The sequence below is a fragment of the Drosophila takahashii genome, chromosome 2R (assembly GCF_030179915.1).
Source record: "Drosophila takahashii strain IR98-3 E-12201 chromosome 2R, DtakHiC1v2, whole genome shotgun sequence".
Taxonomy (NCBI): Eukaryota; Metazoa; Arthropoda; class Insecta; order Diptera; family Drosophilidae; genus Drosophila; species Drosophila takahashii.
In genome coordinates, this window is record NC_091679.1 from 41,373,315 (window position 1) to 41,389,963 (window position 16,649).

General features: G+C 40.5%; 6 protein-coding genes across 6 annotated transcripts; 5 read left to right on the plus strand and 1 right to left on the minus strand.

Moving 5' to 3' along the window:
- Nucleotides 1-1,150: 1,150 nt before the first annotated feature.
- Loxl2 (Lysyl oxidase-like 2) lies at nt 1,151-12,687 on the minus strand. Its single transcript, XM_017150443.3, has 6 exons — nt 12,546-12,687; nt 12,366-12,493; nt 3,335-3,595; nt 2,007-2,952; nt 1,585-1,742; nt 1,151-1,520 (listed from the first exon to the last, which is right to left on the minus strand). The coding sequence occupies exons 3-6, from the start codon at nt 3,546-3,548 to the stop codon at nt 1,303-1,305; spliced, it is 1,536 nt and encodes a 511-aa protein (XP_017005932.3). The 5' UTR covers nt 3,549-3,595; nt 12,366-12,493; nt 12,546-12,687; the 3' UTR covers nt 1,151-1,302.
- On the plus strand, nt 8,916-9,459 carry LOC108063398 (uncharacterized). Its single transcript, XM_017150464.3, has 2 exons — nt 8,916-9,157; nt 9,216-9,459. The coding sequence occupies exons 1-2, from the start codon at nt 9,032-9,034 to the stop codon at nt 9,339-9,341; spliced, it is 252 nt and encodes an 83-aa protein (XP_017005953.2). The 5' UTR covers nt 8,916-9,031; the 3' UTR covers nt 9,342-9,459.
- LOC138912228 (neprilysin-1-like) lies at nt 11,141-11,807 on the plus strand. Its single transcript, XM_070212134.1, has 2 exons — nt 11,141-11,728; nt 11,787-11,807. The coding sequence occupies exons 1-2, from the start codon at nt 11,141-11,143 to the stop codon at nt 11,805-11,807; spliced, it is 609 nt and encodes a 202-aa protein (XP_070068235.1).
- Nucleotides 11,821-13,062, plus strand: LOC108063379 (neprilysin-1-like). The gene is made up of 2 exons (XM_017150446.3): nt 11,821-12,127; nt 12,187-13,062. Exons 1-2 carry the CDS (start codon nt 11,849-11,851, stop codon nt 13,060-13,062), a joined length of 1,155 nt encoding a protein of 384 aa, XP_017005935.3. The 5' UTR covers nt 11,821-11,848.
- An 865-nt stretch (nt 13,063-13,927) lies between these two features.
- LOC138912274 (neprilysin-4-like) lies at nt 13,928-15,324 on the plus strand. The gene is made up of 2 exons (XM_070212443.1): nt 13,928-14,712; nt 14,780-15,324. Exons 1-2 carry the CDS (start codon nt 13,975-13,977, stop codon nt 15,275-15,277), a joined length of 1,236 nt encoding a protein of 411 aa, XP_070068544.1. The 5' UTR covers nt 13,928-13,974; the 3' UTR covers nt 15,278-15,324.
- Nucleotides 15,325-15,927: 603 nt separating this feature from the next.
- Nucleotides 15,928-16,407, plus strand: LOC138912229 (neprilysin-2-like). Its single transcript, XM_070212135.1, has one exon. The coding sequence runs from the start codon at nt 15,928-15,930 to the stop codon at nt 16,405-16,407; it is 480 nt and encodes a 159-aa protein (XP_070068236.1).
- Nucleotides 16,408-16,649: the final 242 nt, after the last annotated feature.

Below are 16,649 nucleotides of genomic sequence, written 5' to 3' on the forward strand. Positions count from 1 at the left end.
GTCTATAGTTTTAGATCATACTTTTTGGCTATATTTTCTTTCAGTGTGACAGTGCGGGGTCAGTGAGTGAACATTTCAATTATTTATATGCTTGTTTGCCTCCCTCGCCCTCTGATCTGCGTGGGTGGTTGGGTGTTCAGATGGTTATTACGGGGTGTTCCCCTGAGTGTGTGTGTGCACGTGTCTGATAGCACGAAGAACTCTAACACTTGACTGCCTTTTCCCGGTTATCATTTATTTTTTGCTTCCCTTGGCCGGACTTTGACTGATTTGATGATAGTTGAGTGCGTTCCACAAAGTTGTTGCCCGGTTCCAATCCAACAGACAAAACACCTCTTGGTGGTCGGAGATGGAAATCTGCCCTCTTCGCACTTTGATTGATTTGTTAATCTCCAAACGAAATACAAATTAAAAGCTTTTTGTTTTTGGCTCCACTCCGAAAAACCCGCATAAACCGCTTATGTTAATTAAATTTTTGGGGTTATTCAATGTACCAAGTTAAGAGCTCCTCCCGCAATCAATCAATCCGAAGAAAAGTCTTAAGTAAAAGTCCTTTCGGTTGTTTGTTGTTGTTATGCTTTCGCAACTTAGTTTAACGGAAAATGTATTTACATTTTTGAAACGAAGAAACGAAGGGGTTAAGTCATTGGCATTTCACTATATTGATGAGTGGGGTTAGTTGCTTGCCAAAGCTTCTTTAAATAAGAGCTGAGTAATCAATAACCGACTGCCTTCTAAGATAGTTGAAAATATATGGAGTGGTAAATAGGGACCATTGTGGGTTGACTACTTCTAAAAAGCTTAGAATAAAGTGATTTATTTCTTGGCTTTTTTTTACATTTTTGTTGTTTTTTTTAACTTTAAATTTTGTATGCAGATTTATTATTTTGATTATTTTTTTTTAATTATCCAATTATAATCCCAACCTTATAGTACCCTTTCCATCAGCATTCACCATATTTTCATGTTCAACCCTAGTCAGATTTCTTTATCTCGCCTTGACTTATATCACTTGTAGTTCCACTTCAACACCCCCAGAAAATCTCGTCTATCGACACTTGATAAATGCTTCGTTGGTTCCAAAAATCTTGGTGTCTCAGTGTCGGTGACATTTTTACACCCCACTGATTTTCAAGTTCAGCCCAAGACCTTTAGGTGTGCACTTTTAATTCATTCGCATACGAGTTAAGGTTAAATATAGAAATGTAGAAAATATACAAGCTCCCTTTGGTTAATCGTAGTATTTGGCACTTTTTGATTTGGTTCCAGTCCACCGCCCACTTAATCCTAAACAACCACCCTTCAAGGTCTTCCCAGCTGGCAGTTTTGCACCCTGGCAAAGTTTTCAGTGTATATCAGATCGCAGATGGCAGCGTTGTTATCATAGTTCATCTCGGCCACCTTAAACTCCGGATTAATGGCTATCTTGAGGACATAGGAACCAGGACTCAGGTCCGTAACATCCACCCATTGGCAGTCCAGATTGTACAAATATACATCTGAGCAGTTTATGGAAATTCCTGAGAAAAGATAGATAAATAAATTAGTATAAAATACTAAGGCTATCGTGTTTTTAAATTTTACCCTGATCTCCGTAGTTGGCACAATTGTATTTCTTAGCCACTCCGGGCAGGCAATTGCTGTCTTCCAAACAAAAGGAGGCCTTGTGTCCTTGTGCCACTTTGCGACCTCTCAAGTCGAAGATATCAAAGGTGGCAAACACCTCCATGCTGTGGAAATGCCTGCAAAAAAAGATTGATTTTTGAAATTCCTTTAACAAAAGTACTTTCTAAAATTCAATATTTAAACAAACATTATCTTTAATCGAAATGTAAATCTATATAAATAAACTCTCAACTGACTTTCAAAAAATTGTATTCCGATTTTAAGGATGCGTTTGACATTTAAAATATAATATGCGGGAATATGCTTTAAAAGAGAATTTATTTGTTATGATTTTAGTAATTTAAAATAAAATGTATACAAATTTCTCTCGGTGTACTCACATATGGCACATGTGCCACTCCCACTGGCTCTTCTCCTTAAACGGCCGGAAATCGGCATTTCCTGCATTGATCGCCGCCGCCGTAAACTTGAGCAACCGTCGCGATCGATATCGCCAGTGGGGATCATCCCGCTGGATTTGATACGCCTCGGTGGCCACGCAATTTTCTTCCATTGCGCACTGCATCAGCAGCATGGGTCGATCCTCCAGATGGGCGGTCTGTTCGATCTCCAGATAGTCCACGACCAGATCGGGGGCAATATAGTCACAGATCACGGCGGCCACATGCTGCCGGTTGCCGTGACAGCTCACAATGCCCTGGCCGGCGTCGTGATGAAGGCAGTCGGCCAGTTCCGTTTCGTTGCCATAACACTCGCTGCCACTCAGCACGGGTCTCGACACATTGGAGCCTCCAAAGAAATCCGTTTGGAAGGCCTCGCTGGCATAGCCCAAGTCGAGTTGCCGACAGACGACATTGGCCTCCAAAAGTGACCAACCATCGGCGCAAACACTGCCCCATCGACCGCCATCCAAACTCACCTCCACTCGTCCCTCGATTCTCGACCGCCCTCCTCGCAATCGCACATATAAACGGGAATGCGAACGAATCGGATATTTTCGCAGATCATCATCTCTGAAAATGGGCGATGGAGCAGGAATCAGGGCATTTTCCGGGGGAAAGCACACAACGCCAGCTGCCTCACCGGGCTCACAATCATTCTCGCCCCAGCCTTCGAAATGGCAGTTGATCAACTCCTGTTCGTGACCCTCGCAGAAGAGGTTGTCCATCCAGAAGCGACGTCGAGCGGGTCCAAAGTAACCACTTCTCGTGTACCTTTGCATGCCGGGAAAACCCAGCTGGCGGCACACAATGTGCCCCTCTGCCGAATCCCACTCGTCATCGCACACGGCGCCCCATTTGCCATTGTGCAAAACCTCTATGTTGCCTGAAAAGATATTTTAAAATATTATTTAACCCATTAATCAACAATCAACTTACGCAAGAATTTTACAAAATCATCGATGGCGTTTTTAAAACAAATACTTTGAAATATGATAAAAAAAATAAAATAAATTTAATTTTGATGTTTTCCTGTTCCTTGTCGATCTAAGTGGTTAATTTTCTTTTTCAAGAAACGCATTAATAGAACCTAATTATGTTTTATCTAATTGCATTTATTTTATGGCTAAACCACATGTGCCTCCATAAATAGATGAAAAATGTAGATCTACATTGCGGATCTATCCATAAATGATATTGTGATGAAACAAGATCCTTTAGAATTTGTGTTACTATTACCTACACCGTTCATCTTAGCCAAACCTTACCTTCGTATTCATTATCTCCGCCCACCAGTCGAATGGCGCCCTCCTCCTTGTTCAGGACCTTAATGTACCTGTGTACCAATCTCTGGCGTTCCAGACGAGCCTCCTCCAAGGATCTGTGTTGCACCACGGCATCCGCAAGATGGAGAACCAGTACAGTGAGGAACAAAACTTTAAGGCCCATCTTAAGGTCCTTTCGATCTTCGACTGCGCACATTTGCCCGCCACGACGTTCGCATGAGAACTGAAGCTCAACGCAAATATCTGAAACGGCAAACAGAATCATTTAACTATGAACTGGCCAGATACAAAAAGATACATAGATAGACGGATAGATGGGTAGGTAGGTAGGTGGCTTTGGCTTGTTAGGTACATATTCAGATATCTGATGCGGTTCAGAAGCTCGCTCACTACTGACGTCATTGGTCGCCCGACGAGGGCGGAGATCGAGAGTTAATATCTATGAAAGCCAAAAGCTGAGAGTGCAGAGACGAGTGTAGTGAGCACCGATCTCGGCTATATCCACTAGCGATTCAAAATCCAAAGCTGAATCTATTTCCCGCACGTATGCATGTCACTTAATGAGTTTTTCATTTTGAGGCAGCACTGACATTGCCGTTGTCGAAGCGAATTGGCAAATGGTACACTGAGGACAAATTGATCAATAGTGTTTCATGGAAATAAACATATTTTATTATGTAAATTTAAAAGGATTTTTATTGACTTTACACAGAAATATTTAAGGGGATTTTATAATTGGATTATGTATATTTGGAATTTTATTTCTGAAATTTGATCAAAATTATTTTATAGATTTTTACCTTTTTAATTAAATGAATTTAAAAGATTTCGTTTTGTATATGTAAGCAAAAGTTAAAACGGAACAAATGCGATTTCTTATTAAACATTTTTTTAAAAAAAAACTTTAGAATTAAATAAAATTCTTTCAGTGCACGTCGAAGGCCAAACAAATGTTGCTCTATAAACAAATGCGAAAAGGAAGCACTAACCCATCTAGTTTATCATACAACAATAAACCATTATAAAATATTTCTCACACCCATTACAAACATTTAATGAGCGCTGTGTTTGAACCCTGAACTCGCCTCCTCCTCCCAGCCATAAAATAATGCATTGCCAAATCCAAAAAGGGGAATGAAAATATGGAAAACGAAGCCATAATTTCGACTCTGAGTGAACACGACCCACATATGAATACAAAATCTGTTGCTCGCAATTTAACTACGTATGGTTGTTGGTATCTCGTTTGTTTTGTGAGCAAACCGGCAAAATCATCGTCATCGTAGGGAAGCCCATTAGTTTTGGCATGCAGCCATTTGAAACATCGCATGCAACATCATGGCCATCATGACATTGACACTGAAACCATCGCAACGGAAAAGCAAACTAAAGCTAACGTATAAAGCACAAAAAATAAATTAAATAAAAGCTTGGTTTTTGGGCGAGTACAATGGGGGGAGATGGGCGGCTCATTAGCAAAAGTGCCAGCAGCATAATCGTAATTGGAAATCAAACTCGATTAGGTCAGCTGTATAAATGGTTAGAGGGGCGGGATGCGAAACGCAATGAAGCGTGCCTCTATACATTTGCTGGATAGATTTTCAAGATCAATGTAGATCAGAAACCGGCAATTTTCTACTCAGTGCGATGGATGAATGACAGTTCGTTGTTATTGATAAATCAACACAAATTCGATCTGGAACATGAGCCATTGAATACTTTGAACTAAAAATATAAAATATTAAAAAAAAAGAATTTTATAATAATAATCCATAAAAAATATTACTTACAGGAAAATAATATACACAAAGATTCATTAAAAAAATTATCACTATAATAAAAACCTAAGAACTATACACTATAATTTGGTTTGCCATTAATATCCCTAATGGCCAATAAAAACCAATTTCTTTCAATATTCACACATTCCTATCAATGAACAGTTTTATAACCAACTCGAACGCCGAACTATGCCATAACCAATATGTGAGCAATTTATAAGGTCCAACATGCATACTATATCTATGTAAATATCCCCTCGTTTCGCTCGCACGAAGTGATCATAAATATTGGCCAGAGAAATTAATTGGATAAACGTTTTATGATATTGAATTATGATGGCCGGGGCGAATGGGAGCATCTCGCTACTTGGCCATTCGAAATATTCCCACACAATTCAAAGGGGGGCGAAATTTTATGAGTGCGTAAATTCCATTCGGATGGCCCGCAAGGGCTAAGAGGGCATAAAGGACATGGGGCAATCCTGGCGCAACGCCATGCACCAAGGTAATAAAATTCGATAGAAAATCGTGTAAAAAAATCATTACACACAGAAGAACCAGCAGCAGGACAAAGTCAGCTTGCCCACCCCATTGCCAATCTGGCACTAAAATCAAACGGGTCCAGGAAACACCGCAGGCGTCTGACCAATCTGCTGCACCTCCTCTCCCGATTCCTGATCCTTCCGCTCAGCTCCTCCGGGGATATAAAAAGCGGCAACGTGAGGCGACAAGGCCAAAGCTCCGAGGAGCCAGCCTCCTTTGGCCAACAATAAAATGCGAGAGTCAAGGAGGAGCTGCGCTGAACAAGAAGTAACGACAAAGTGGAAAACCAGCGGGAAAATAATTTGTGTGGGAGTTAACCACCCCAAGGGGATGATTTTCATGGCAGGAGGCTCCGCAGAGGCAAGAACCAAGAACCAAGAACCAGGTCCAGAACGGATAAAAAGATAAAAACTGGTTAAGGGATATTGAAAGGCGGTAAATTGCTTTATTACTTAAGTGAGCCAGAGATGATTAGGTTCGCTATTGGCCGCAGTTGCTGCAGTTTGCCCAGCGGCGACTCATTAAAACGGAGTCCCTACACCGGACGAAGGGAAATTGAAAATGGGAAAGAAAAAAAGAGTAACAGAAAGAAAAGAAAGGCTTTGAATGGGTGTAAACAAGAATTAACTTGTAATAATATCGTTAGGCAACCGGATTTGCTGGTTAAAAATTAGTTCAATTCCAAGTAGGAAAAAATATCTTGTTTTCTGTATTTCTTCTGGGATTTTTTCTTCAAGCGAAAAGCAGGTTGGCTTTTAATAAAGCAAATCAGAAGGAAGTCTAAAAATATGTGTTATTTTTTTTATAAATTATGTAAACATATTTTATTCTTTAAATTATATTTTTTTGCCAATTACAAAACATATTTTTAAAAATTTTCAGTCCGCACAAAACAGCCAAGAAAATAGAAATAGGGCCTACAAAATCTCATTCCTCCTCAATTACAATCATCGCGCCCATAACTTAATTTAAAGGAAAGACAAGCAGAGACATTAAATCTTTTCATAATGATATCATACAGTCGTATCACATATAGCGAGGCTCATTTGGACATTAATAAAATTGGATGACGCGCTGACAGCATAAATGTCACCGAAAATGCTATTAAAACTAAATTATAGCCGGCATAACCATGATTCATGAGCTCTAGTGCCCCTCCCTTCGCCTGCTGGTTGCGAAAAAAAATCGTAAAAATATGAAATGCCAAATTTGTAGCTAGCTTATGGTAAAAAGAAGATTATTAATTCTTAATAAGAGGGCGAGGAATGCAAAGAGGGCACTGAAGAACTGGAAACAAAAACAGAAATTGTATAAAAAATGTGGCCAGTGGGGCGTGTGTCTATGGCTGCCTTGAAAATGTGCCAAAAACGCTGAAAAAATACAAGAAAAAATGAAAACAAGCCATAGAAAAAATGCTCAGAATCAGTGAATGCCCTGGCTCAAATACCCTTTTTTATGGGAATACCATAGATTTTTTCTTTGACGGGATGGGAGCGAGCACGAAACGAAACCAAACAGAAATAATAAAATTAAAATGCGCCTTTTGCTTTGGCTCGAAGCCTCGAATTCAGTCAGTCGGACACACAAAAAAGTCCGAAGCAATAAAAATAATAATGAAATCAAAGGAATAAAAACAACAGAGACAGTTACAAAAGACCTACAATGGGGCCAGACACGATGGATGGTAAAATTGGAGTCGAAGGACATTGGGAAAATTGCCGTTCGCCTCTCGTTGGGCATCATAATGAGCTTTTCCAACAATTTTCGTTAGCTGAATTAGAAATTATTTCACTGCTGTCTGGTGGCCGCAAAAGGGACTGGTTCTGAATATTTAAAATATATATTTGAAGGTTTAAAGTTACTTTACCAGCTGCCTTTAAAGTTACCCCTAACATTTAAACTTCTTTCGAATTGTAAAAATGATTTATTGAAGCGTTCAAATGCGATGGAACTTCCTGGCAAGCTGGCGACATTTTATTTCCATTGAATGGCATTGCGGGCATGCACTCAATATCACAGGGAGCGTGTTTTTGATATATTGTATTCGAATAACAGGTGGCCTTTCCGGTCTTTAGTTTTGATTTCCCATCTTTTTTATGCGAACTTTTAAAGTATTTTCTCCATTTCATTTAATTTTATTCCCTTAGAACTTTCACATACATTTTTTCAGCATCATTTTAATATCAGGTTTTTGACTTCTGACATCACAGCAAAAAGCAAATACAATATTATGAATGTATGTGTACAATGTAAGTCATAAATCCTTAGTCGTCCCTCACAAACAAGTAGCTATATTTTATTTTACTTTATTTTATTTTAATTTCGCCTTTGCCTTTTCGAAGGCTCAGCCCGAGGCGCTGTCTTTGCCAAGGATTTGCGACAAAACTTTTCGCTTATTCTGCTGTCTGTCTACCCAGACAGCGTGTGTAAATATTTATTCTTGGATTCTTATTCTTCGGGAAGCTGGAGTGCTGGCGTGAGCAAAATGAACAGGAAAATTCGCTAGACAGCAGGAAAATATTTTCATAAAACCAACTTACGTCGAGAGAGTCAATACAATTGAGTTTAAAATGTGCGCATGGAAATCAATTAATTTTTTGTCCCAGTTGCCGCTAATTGAATTTGCCATATCGCTCTATACTCACTATATACACCAGTGAAATAATAAATAAATCCAGTACAATGGAGTTCGGCGACGAGGGAGAGACATTGAAAAATAGAGCGAGACACATGTTCCATATCATGGAATTTGTCCCCGTGCCGAGTAAATGAATTATGTAACATGTCTAGCCATTTAGTGCCATAATTCAAAGCAATCTATGCCACACCAGACAAAACAGTGCCCATCACTGGGGCTCCTCCAATAAAAAAAGGGGGCGTGGCAGCAGGGTTTTATGTGAGAACCTAAATTGCACGCAGTCCAGACAAATTGCATTTGCATAGCGTAATTGGAAAATGTCGCGCACGACACAAAAAAAATATGATTGAAAAACTATAATTTGTATGGCGGCTTATGAAAGCTGGAATAAAAGATATATCTAAATGGGATCGTAACGGAGAAGGATAGTAATTTTACTAATTTTCATTTAATAGTGTAGCTAAAATCAAACGTGAGTCCCTACAAAAATTATGGATTTTCGTTGTGTTATAGAAATTTATCCAAAAATAAAATCAAGCTCGTAAACCTCCAATTATATTTTTAATAATTAGTTTAAATACTTTGATTTAAACATCATTTTGTAAATTCTGTTTGGCTCTCCCCCCAAAAAAAGTCTTCAAAAGTAACTAAAAACCCCCCAAAATTCCATTTAAATTTTCCATTGGTGCGAGTAATAACAGAAGCTCCATCGGAAAAATGCCGGTGGCCGTGCGTCTTGTGGAGACCCTGACCCTGATCACCATAATGGGACTAATCACCTGCATCGGCCTCAGCGTGATCCTGGCCCAAAAAACACTCAGTATGACCATTACGTTTTTGGAGGTAAGCACTTTTCGGTACCATATGTCTTTTTCCGATTATTTATTCAAAATTACAATAGCCCGCAGCGAATATTGCCAATATGGTTTTAGTTTTGACTGAGAAAGTACTGGTGTCTTCACTGCTCTGCGTTTTGGGTCTCACGAATATTGTGGGAAATGCCCTCCAAGGAGCTGGAATCGCCTGACGATCGGTCTTCTCAGATGCTCCAGTTTGCCCCCACTAACTTTCGGTTTCCTGATCAATGTTCGACTCTGTTGTATGCCCCAAAATTCTCAATATATTATTCGCCTTACGTTTTATTATGCCATTACTGTCCGCCAGTTTTCAGTTTTTGGATGGGGGCTCAAACTCAAACGCAGCACCGCTCACTAATATTCAATCAAACAATTTTACGCCCCAATAAACTTTTCTAACCTGCGGCTGGCCAAACATAAAAGTGCAAAAAACCAAAAATAAAATAAACCAGAACTCAGCTCAATTGCAGCAAATTTGCGCCTGGCCAAAAAGGAATTGGGGAAAGGGGAAGAGCAGCGAGAAAAATAAATATTTTTACCACAAAAGCCAATTTGGCTGCACAAATTTAAACTGCGCTCGAGGATGAATATAATTTTTGGTGCCTTTTTAATACACTTCGGAAGAGGGTCCTTCAATGCAGAGGATAAGTTACCCGATTAAACAATCATATATATATTTTATAATATTTTTTACCGAATGCCTACAGTTTTTATTAAGTCTTTACTAAAAACATACGAAAATTCCATTTCTTCTGGGTGTAAAAATTATAATCACTTTTGCCCATCTAATTTTTTCATAAAAAATCTAGTAGTGCATATATAATTTATTGGATGCCAAAATAGTATTTTGAAAATACTTAGCAAGTATCTTCAAAAAAGTTATATAGTTAAGTTATCGTTTTAAATAAAGAAGGGTATGAAATACTTCGCTTTGACCTCCAAATCTCTTCTTTTTTGTTCACCTTTAGCCGCCTTTAAAGTTTTAGCACCTTTTGCCAGCTGCTTATTCTATTATTTAGTTATTTATCAATGTTCTGACTTCGGTCTGGGTTGGGTTTTCGGTTCAATCCCAATGGGACAGGCACGCACAGCAGACCGAAAGCCCCCAAACCAGACTCGTCTGACATCGAGTGTAGGTGTCTGCGGTTGTTGCTGTTTTTGCATGAGCATTTTTTTGATTTAGTGGCAATTTCGTGTAGCAAAAATTGCAGAGTGCCCCGAGGGTAGACTTGAAAACAAGCAGATTACAGGCGGAAATTGAGGCAAGCGTGAGAGGGAGGAGCTAACAAGCCGAAAACTGGAACAATAAGCTGGCAATGTGTAGTGAAAAAAACACCTCGGAGAAATCGGCATGTAAGTGGTGATCGCCGGGACCAGATCATTCATTATCATATCCACCAGAAGGAGATTCCTGGGGGGAAATCAACTTGGTCCTACGACTGCCCTTGCTCCGAATTATCTGCCTCATAATCGCTAGACAAATGAAAACAGTTGTTCGCACCTCTTAAAAATTCCTCAATGAGTAGATGGCTTATTATTCTTAAAAAAATATATTAAGAGCTATATTTTTTTTATAGTTATAAAAACATTCCAAAATTTTAAACTTGAACTCGTACCACCACAAAATATTTAAGATTCAATGTCATTTGCTCTGTTTTTTTTGATAAGTGGCTAGCACTTATCGCAGTGGGACCAATATGATCACAGAACTTTGGTTATTAATTCCCTTTAATTGTAGCGAAATAAAACAATACTTTAAGATTAAAGATGAAGACTTATGTAATGTACACAGAGGGCACCACTATCACTTTTTGGTTTGCCTCTAGCTGACAGTACAAAATCGCGCTCTGTATCAAGCAGTCGGCTCATTATTCCGAAAAACTAAGCCCATCCGCTGATTAAGATGGGATTAGTCAAAAACACTTTTTGGTGTTCGATTAGCCCAAGTTTGGTGGGGTTACTTATACTTATGTTTTCCCTGACCTTGGCAGACGAACAGAATGTGATGAAGGATTGCAAAAGTGATCTGAGCTGCCATGCGAATCGCATGAAGTCCTTCATGAATGTCAGTGCAGACCCCTGTGACAATTTCCATGAGTACGCCTGCGGTAACCGAGATCAACTGAACCTATTCCGATACTCCCGATGGAACTTTTTGGGCGACTCAGCCTACATATTAGATGACATCGCGAGGGAACTGTTGGACAGGATGGATCTGGCGGAGTCACTCAATGTGTCCAGGGAACTAAGGATTGCCCAGCGATTCTACAACACCTGCCTGGGGGCTGATCTCCATCCGTTCCCTGCTGCGGATCCCAACTATCTAAATCTCATTCGGTCGATCGGAGGCTTTCCCGCCGTGGATGGTGCCGCCTGGAATGCCTCCAACTTCAACTGGGTCAACATGAGTGCCCATCTGTCCAATTACGGGGCAAGGGGTCTCATTCACGAGGAAATATTATCTTCTACTCGCAAAAAACCGTACTTAAGTCTGGCTGAACTGGGATTTGACTACATTGGTCAGGCGGAAAATTCGAAACAAAAGAACTCTACCCGCGTCCGCAAACAAAATCAGAAGATCATGCGCACTTATCTAAGATCTTTTAACCTGACAGGAAATCGAATTTCCCAAGTGATCGACGGTGTTTTTGAATTTTGGCGTGATGTAAAAGTGACAATGGATGGACATTATTTGTATAACTCTGAAAAATTCGATTTTACTAGCTACTTCAAGATAGCATGGAACCTGGACGAGGAGGAAAGGTCGAGCGATAGCGACTTCAAAAAAATGGACGAAGTTTGTGGCCGGCATCCTGAGGCTGTGGCCAATTATCTGGCCATGCAGTTGCTCTACGCCTTCGATGCCAATCTTCAGGATATCAAGTACCAAAAGGATTATTGTGCTGCAACGATGAGATCCTCCATGTGGCCCCTGTTCAAGAAACTCTTTTTGGCAGTAAGTTTGGTAAACGAAAGATAGGATATATGATAAATTAAAATATTTTGTGCTTGCAGGAGAACTTTTCTGAGAAAGAAAGGACGGAAGTGTCAGAAATTGTGCAGGAGGTTCGAAGTAGCTGGCGAATGTTACTAGAGAGAATGGATTTTTTAAACAAGGAGACAAGAAGAGAGGCACTGGGCCGGGAATCCATCTTGGAGACAAACATCCACCCAAACGAATACACCCTACTTACCGATCGATTGGTTCAGGAAATTCTCAACGTGGAAGTAGTCGACGGTAATTTCGCTGTAACCAGTATGAATTTGATGCGTCTCAAGGTTGACATACAGCGATTCAGCACCCGCCACTCTTTAGACCAATCTAGCGGCATTAGAACTCAGGAGGGGGCCTTTCAATTGAATAGTAAACTTACCATCTTTGCCGGCGGCCTTCATCCACCTGCTTACCACCGCTCTTTGCCGGATTCCCTGAAATACGGCACCTTGGGTTACATTATTGGCCAGCTACTCACCAGTTCCCTTGTTGATAGCGATGATTTCGAAATGCTATATTCGTTGCATAAAGAGTGCCTAGCAAAACCCTTTAGTAAGCACCTCAAACCGAAGTATGTTCGCCTGTTTTACTTGTTTATCGGCCACGGCGGATTGAGACAGGCATTTGAGGCCTATCGCAGCCATAGAAAGCAGCTTCTGGAGGATCCTGAACGGAATGTGACCAGCGAGGAGATGCCGGGACTCGACCTCTCACCCGAACAGCTCTTCTTTTTGGGATTCGCTCAGATGTATTGTCCCAGTGATCCCAATTGGGCTCAACAGAAGCACCTGGTTTTGAGTGCCCTCTCCAACAGCCAGGACTTCCACCAGGCCTTCAACTGTCCCGTGGGCAGTAGAATGCGTCCTTCGAAATTCAATTGCTACATTTGGTACTAAATTAAATCTAAGCCTTAAAACACTTTCTGTTCAAAAGAAGAAATGGTTTTTAATAAAGTGAGAAAATTGATTACCTTATCTGAGATTCAGTTTCAGTTCATATAATATTACACTGTGCTAAAAAATTAAACCATCATTTATTTACCTCGATTGATGGATAATTTCATTCTAAAACAGATTTAATGCCTTGCATGTTTCCAGTTTTAAATTTGGTAACAGAGTTAACGTTAGTTCTTGTTTTAAGCTTGGTTAGCTAAATAACGGGTATCTAATAGTCGAGGGACTCAAACGTTTAAAAATCGAATTATTGTGAAATCAATAAAAAAATTTGCTGTTAACCAATTATGACACGACCTTCCTTAAACCGCTTGAGTTAAAAAACTCCACATATATATAATTCTATTAATAAATAATTATAATTATAATTATACCTATAGGTATCCCACATTCGGCAATACCCCACATTTAATTTAGGCAGCGCTTAACATTTTCTTAGTCTCACGAAAGGCTGGCAGTACAAAATCGCTCTCTGAGCTACACAGTCGGCCCTTCAGTTCGTAGAAAATAAGTGCCTAACATACGCTGATAAGCATGGGACTATTCCAAAGCACTTTTTGGTGCTCGATTAGCCAAAGTTCGATCGGACTATTGGTCTACTTGTTTATAGTGATATTTTCCATGACTATTGGTGATGTACAGGCAGTGATAACTATATGCAAAGGCGATAGCCTAACCTGCCATGCGAATCGCATGAAGTCCTTCATGAACTTGAGTGTGGCACCCTGCGATGACTTCTTCGAGTACGCCTGCGGTAACTTCAGAAAGATAATGCCGGACCCATACTCGCGATGGGAAAACCTGGGCCAAACAGGCTACGTGCTAGATGACATTGCGAAGGATTTGGTGAACAGGATGGATCTGGCGGAGTCACTGAATGTGTCCAGGGAACTGAGAGTGGCTCAACGATTTTACAACGCCTGCCTGGAGGCCGATCTCCATCCGTTTCCTGCCGCCGATCCGCATTACCTAAAACTAATTCGATCGATCGGAGGCTTTCCCGCCGTTGATGGTGCAGCCTGGAATTCTTCCAACTTCAGCTGGTTCAACATGAGCGCCCATCTCACCAATTACGGGGCACAGGGTCTGTACGATGAGATGCTACCAACTTTAAGGGGGGATACAGTGGGCTTGGTTGTGAATGATTTGGGGTTTGATGCCACCGTTAAGTTGGACAACATGAAAAAAAACTCATCCCGGGCCTACAAACGCAACGAGCGGCGCATGCGCGGATACTTAAGATCCTTTAACCTCACAGAGGATAGAATTACAGAAGTGATAGACGGCGTTTTTGCCTTCTGGCGAGAGGCACTAGTGGCGATTAAAAGTGAAGATTGGGACAGCGAATTTGATATTACTAATTACTACAAGATCGCTTGGAATAAGGAGGAGGAGCAATGGTCATATGGTTCCGCTTTTGTGGAATTAGACAAAATTTGTGCCCGACATCCTGAGGCTGTGGCCAATTATCTAGCCATGCAGCTGCTCTACGCATTCGACGCCAATCTGAAGGATGTCAAGGACCAAAGGGATTATTGCACTACCAAGATGAGAACATCCATGTGGCCCCTGTTCAAGAAACTCCATTTGGCGGTAAGTCTAATAAAGAAATAAAGGATAAGATAAGAAATATAAAATTAATTAAATTCTATGCTTGCAGGAGAACTTATCTGAGGAAAAAAGGTTGGGAGTGCTTGAAATTGCGCAGGCAATCTGGAATAACTGGCGAAAGATAGTTGAGGAAGTGGATTGGCTGGACTCGGAAGCGCGAAAGGATGCACTGCTGCAGGTATCCAGGAATCCAGAGTTTCAATTCGGCACACCTGCGGACACCTCTCTTACAGACCAAAAAATCCCGGAGATTCTTCGCCTGGAAGTAGTCGACGATAATTACGCTGCAACCAATATGAATCTGTTCCGACTTAAAGTCGACATAGAGCGATTCCGCACCCGCCACTCTGTGGAAGAAGGTTTCATGATTAGTCAACGTGAGATGATTATGGATTTTCGTGAAAATAATACAAATCATAATTTGATCGCTGCATTCCATGGCAGTTTCCTTGAACCACCTTATTACCACCGTTCATGGCCGCATTCCCTGAAATTCGGCACCTTGGGTTTCGAGGCCGGCCAGTATTTCACCACTGTCGTTACCTAACCTTAACCTTTAAACGGGTTTGTCATTACGATATTTTGTTTTGTTCAAGAGGCACATTTCTTTGTAAAAAAATTCAAAACAAGTTTAACAACAAAAATTAGATGTCAAGAATAAAAGATTTTATGTTATACATGTTAAAAGCTATATTTTTTTTAGATATCAGTTACACTTTCCATTAACTGTTTTACTGCGAAAAGTTATTCAATTATACTTGCAAATAAAATGCTTATCTATTTAACGAGTTCTAAGTTGAAAAACAAAATATTTTGGGGGTCAGCTGTTCGTTCATGTGCTCTGGTTTATAATAATAATACTGTAATCATTTTTTTTGTTTCCGGGTCTCGTATTTATACCCTTTATTGGGAGCAAAATAAAATAATAATTAATGATAAAAGATTTAGACTTATATAAGTTCTGCAGAGCGAAATTGTGGGACATTACATCACATCTGATTAGGTCAAAAATGCAATAATAATTAACCCATTAAGAAATTATTGGGTATCACGCAATCGACCATAGCAAGTTTACTTGAAAGATCCCCCCAGGGCACCACTATCACTTTTTGGTTTGGTTCTAGCTGACAGTACAAGATCGCGCTCTAAGTCAAGCAGTCAGCTCATTATTCCGAAAAAACTAGACCGCTGATTAAGATGGGATCAGTGTGGTGTTCGATTAGTTCGGTCGGATTACTGATTAACTTCCTCTTACTTGTTTTTCCACTGACCTTGGCGGAAGAACCGAAAGTGATAAGGGATTGCAAAAGTGATCTGACTTGCCATGCGGATCGCATGAAGTCCTTCATGAACTTCAGTGCAGACCCCTGTGATAATTTCTATGAGTACGCCTGCGGAAACCATGGACAGCACAAACTATACCAATATTCCCGAATGAACTATTTTGGGGACTCAGCCTACATATTAGATGACATGGCGAGGGAACTGTTGGACAGGATGGATCTGGCGGAGTCACTCAATGTGTCCAGGGAACTAAGGATTGCCCAACGATTCTACAACACCTGCCTGGAGGCTGATCTCCATCCGTTCTCTGCTGCCGATCCGAATTACCTAAATCTCATTCGGTCGATCGGAGGCTTTCCAGCCGTGGATGGTGCCGCCTGGAATGCCTCCTAACTTCAACTGGGTCAACATGAGTGCCCATCTGTCCAATTACGGGGCAAGGGGTCTCATTCACGAGGAAATATCATCTTCTACTCGCAAAAAACCGTACTTAAGTCTGGCTGAACTGGGATTTGACTACATTGGTCAGGCGGAAAATTCGAATCAAAAGAACTCTACCCGCGTCCGCAAACAAAATCAGAAGATCATGCGCACTTATCTAAGATCTTTTAACCTGACAGGAAATCGAATTTCCC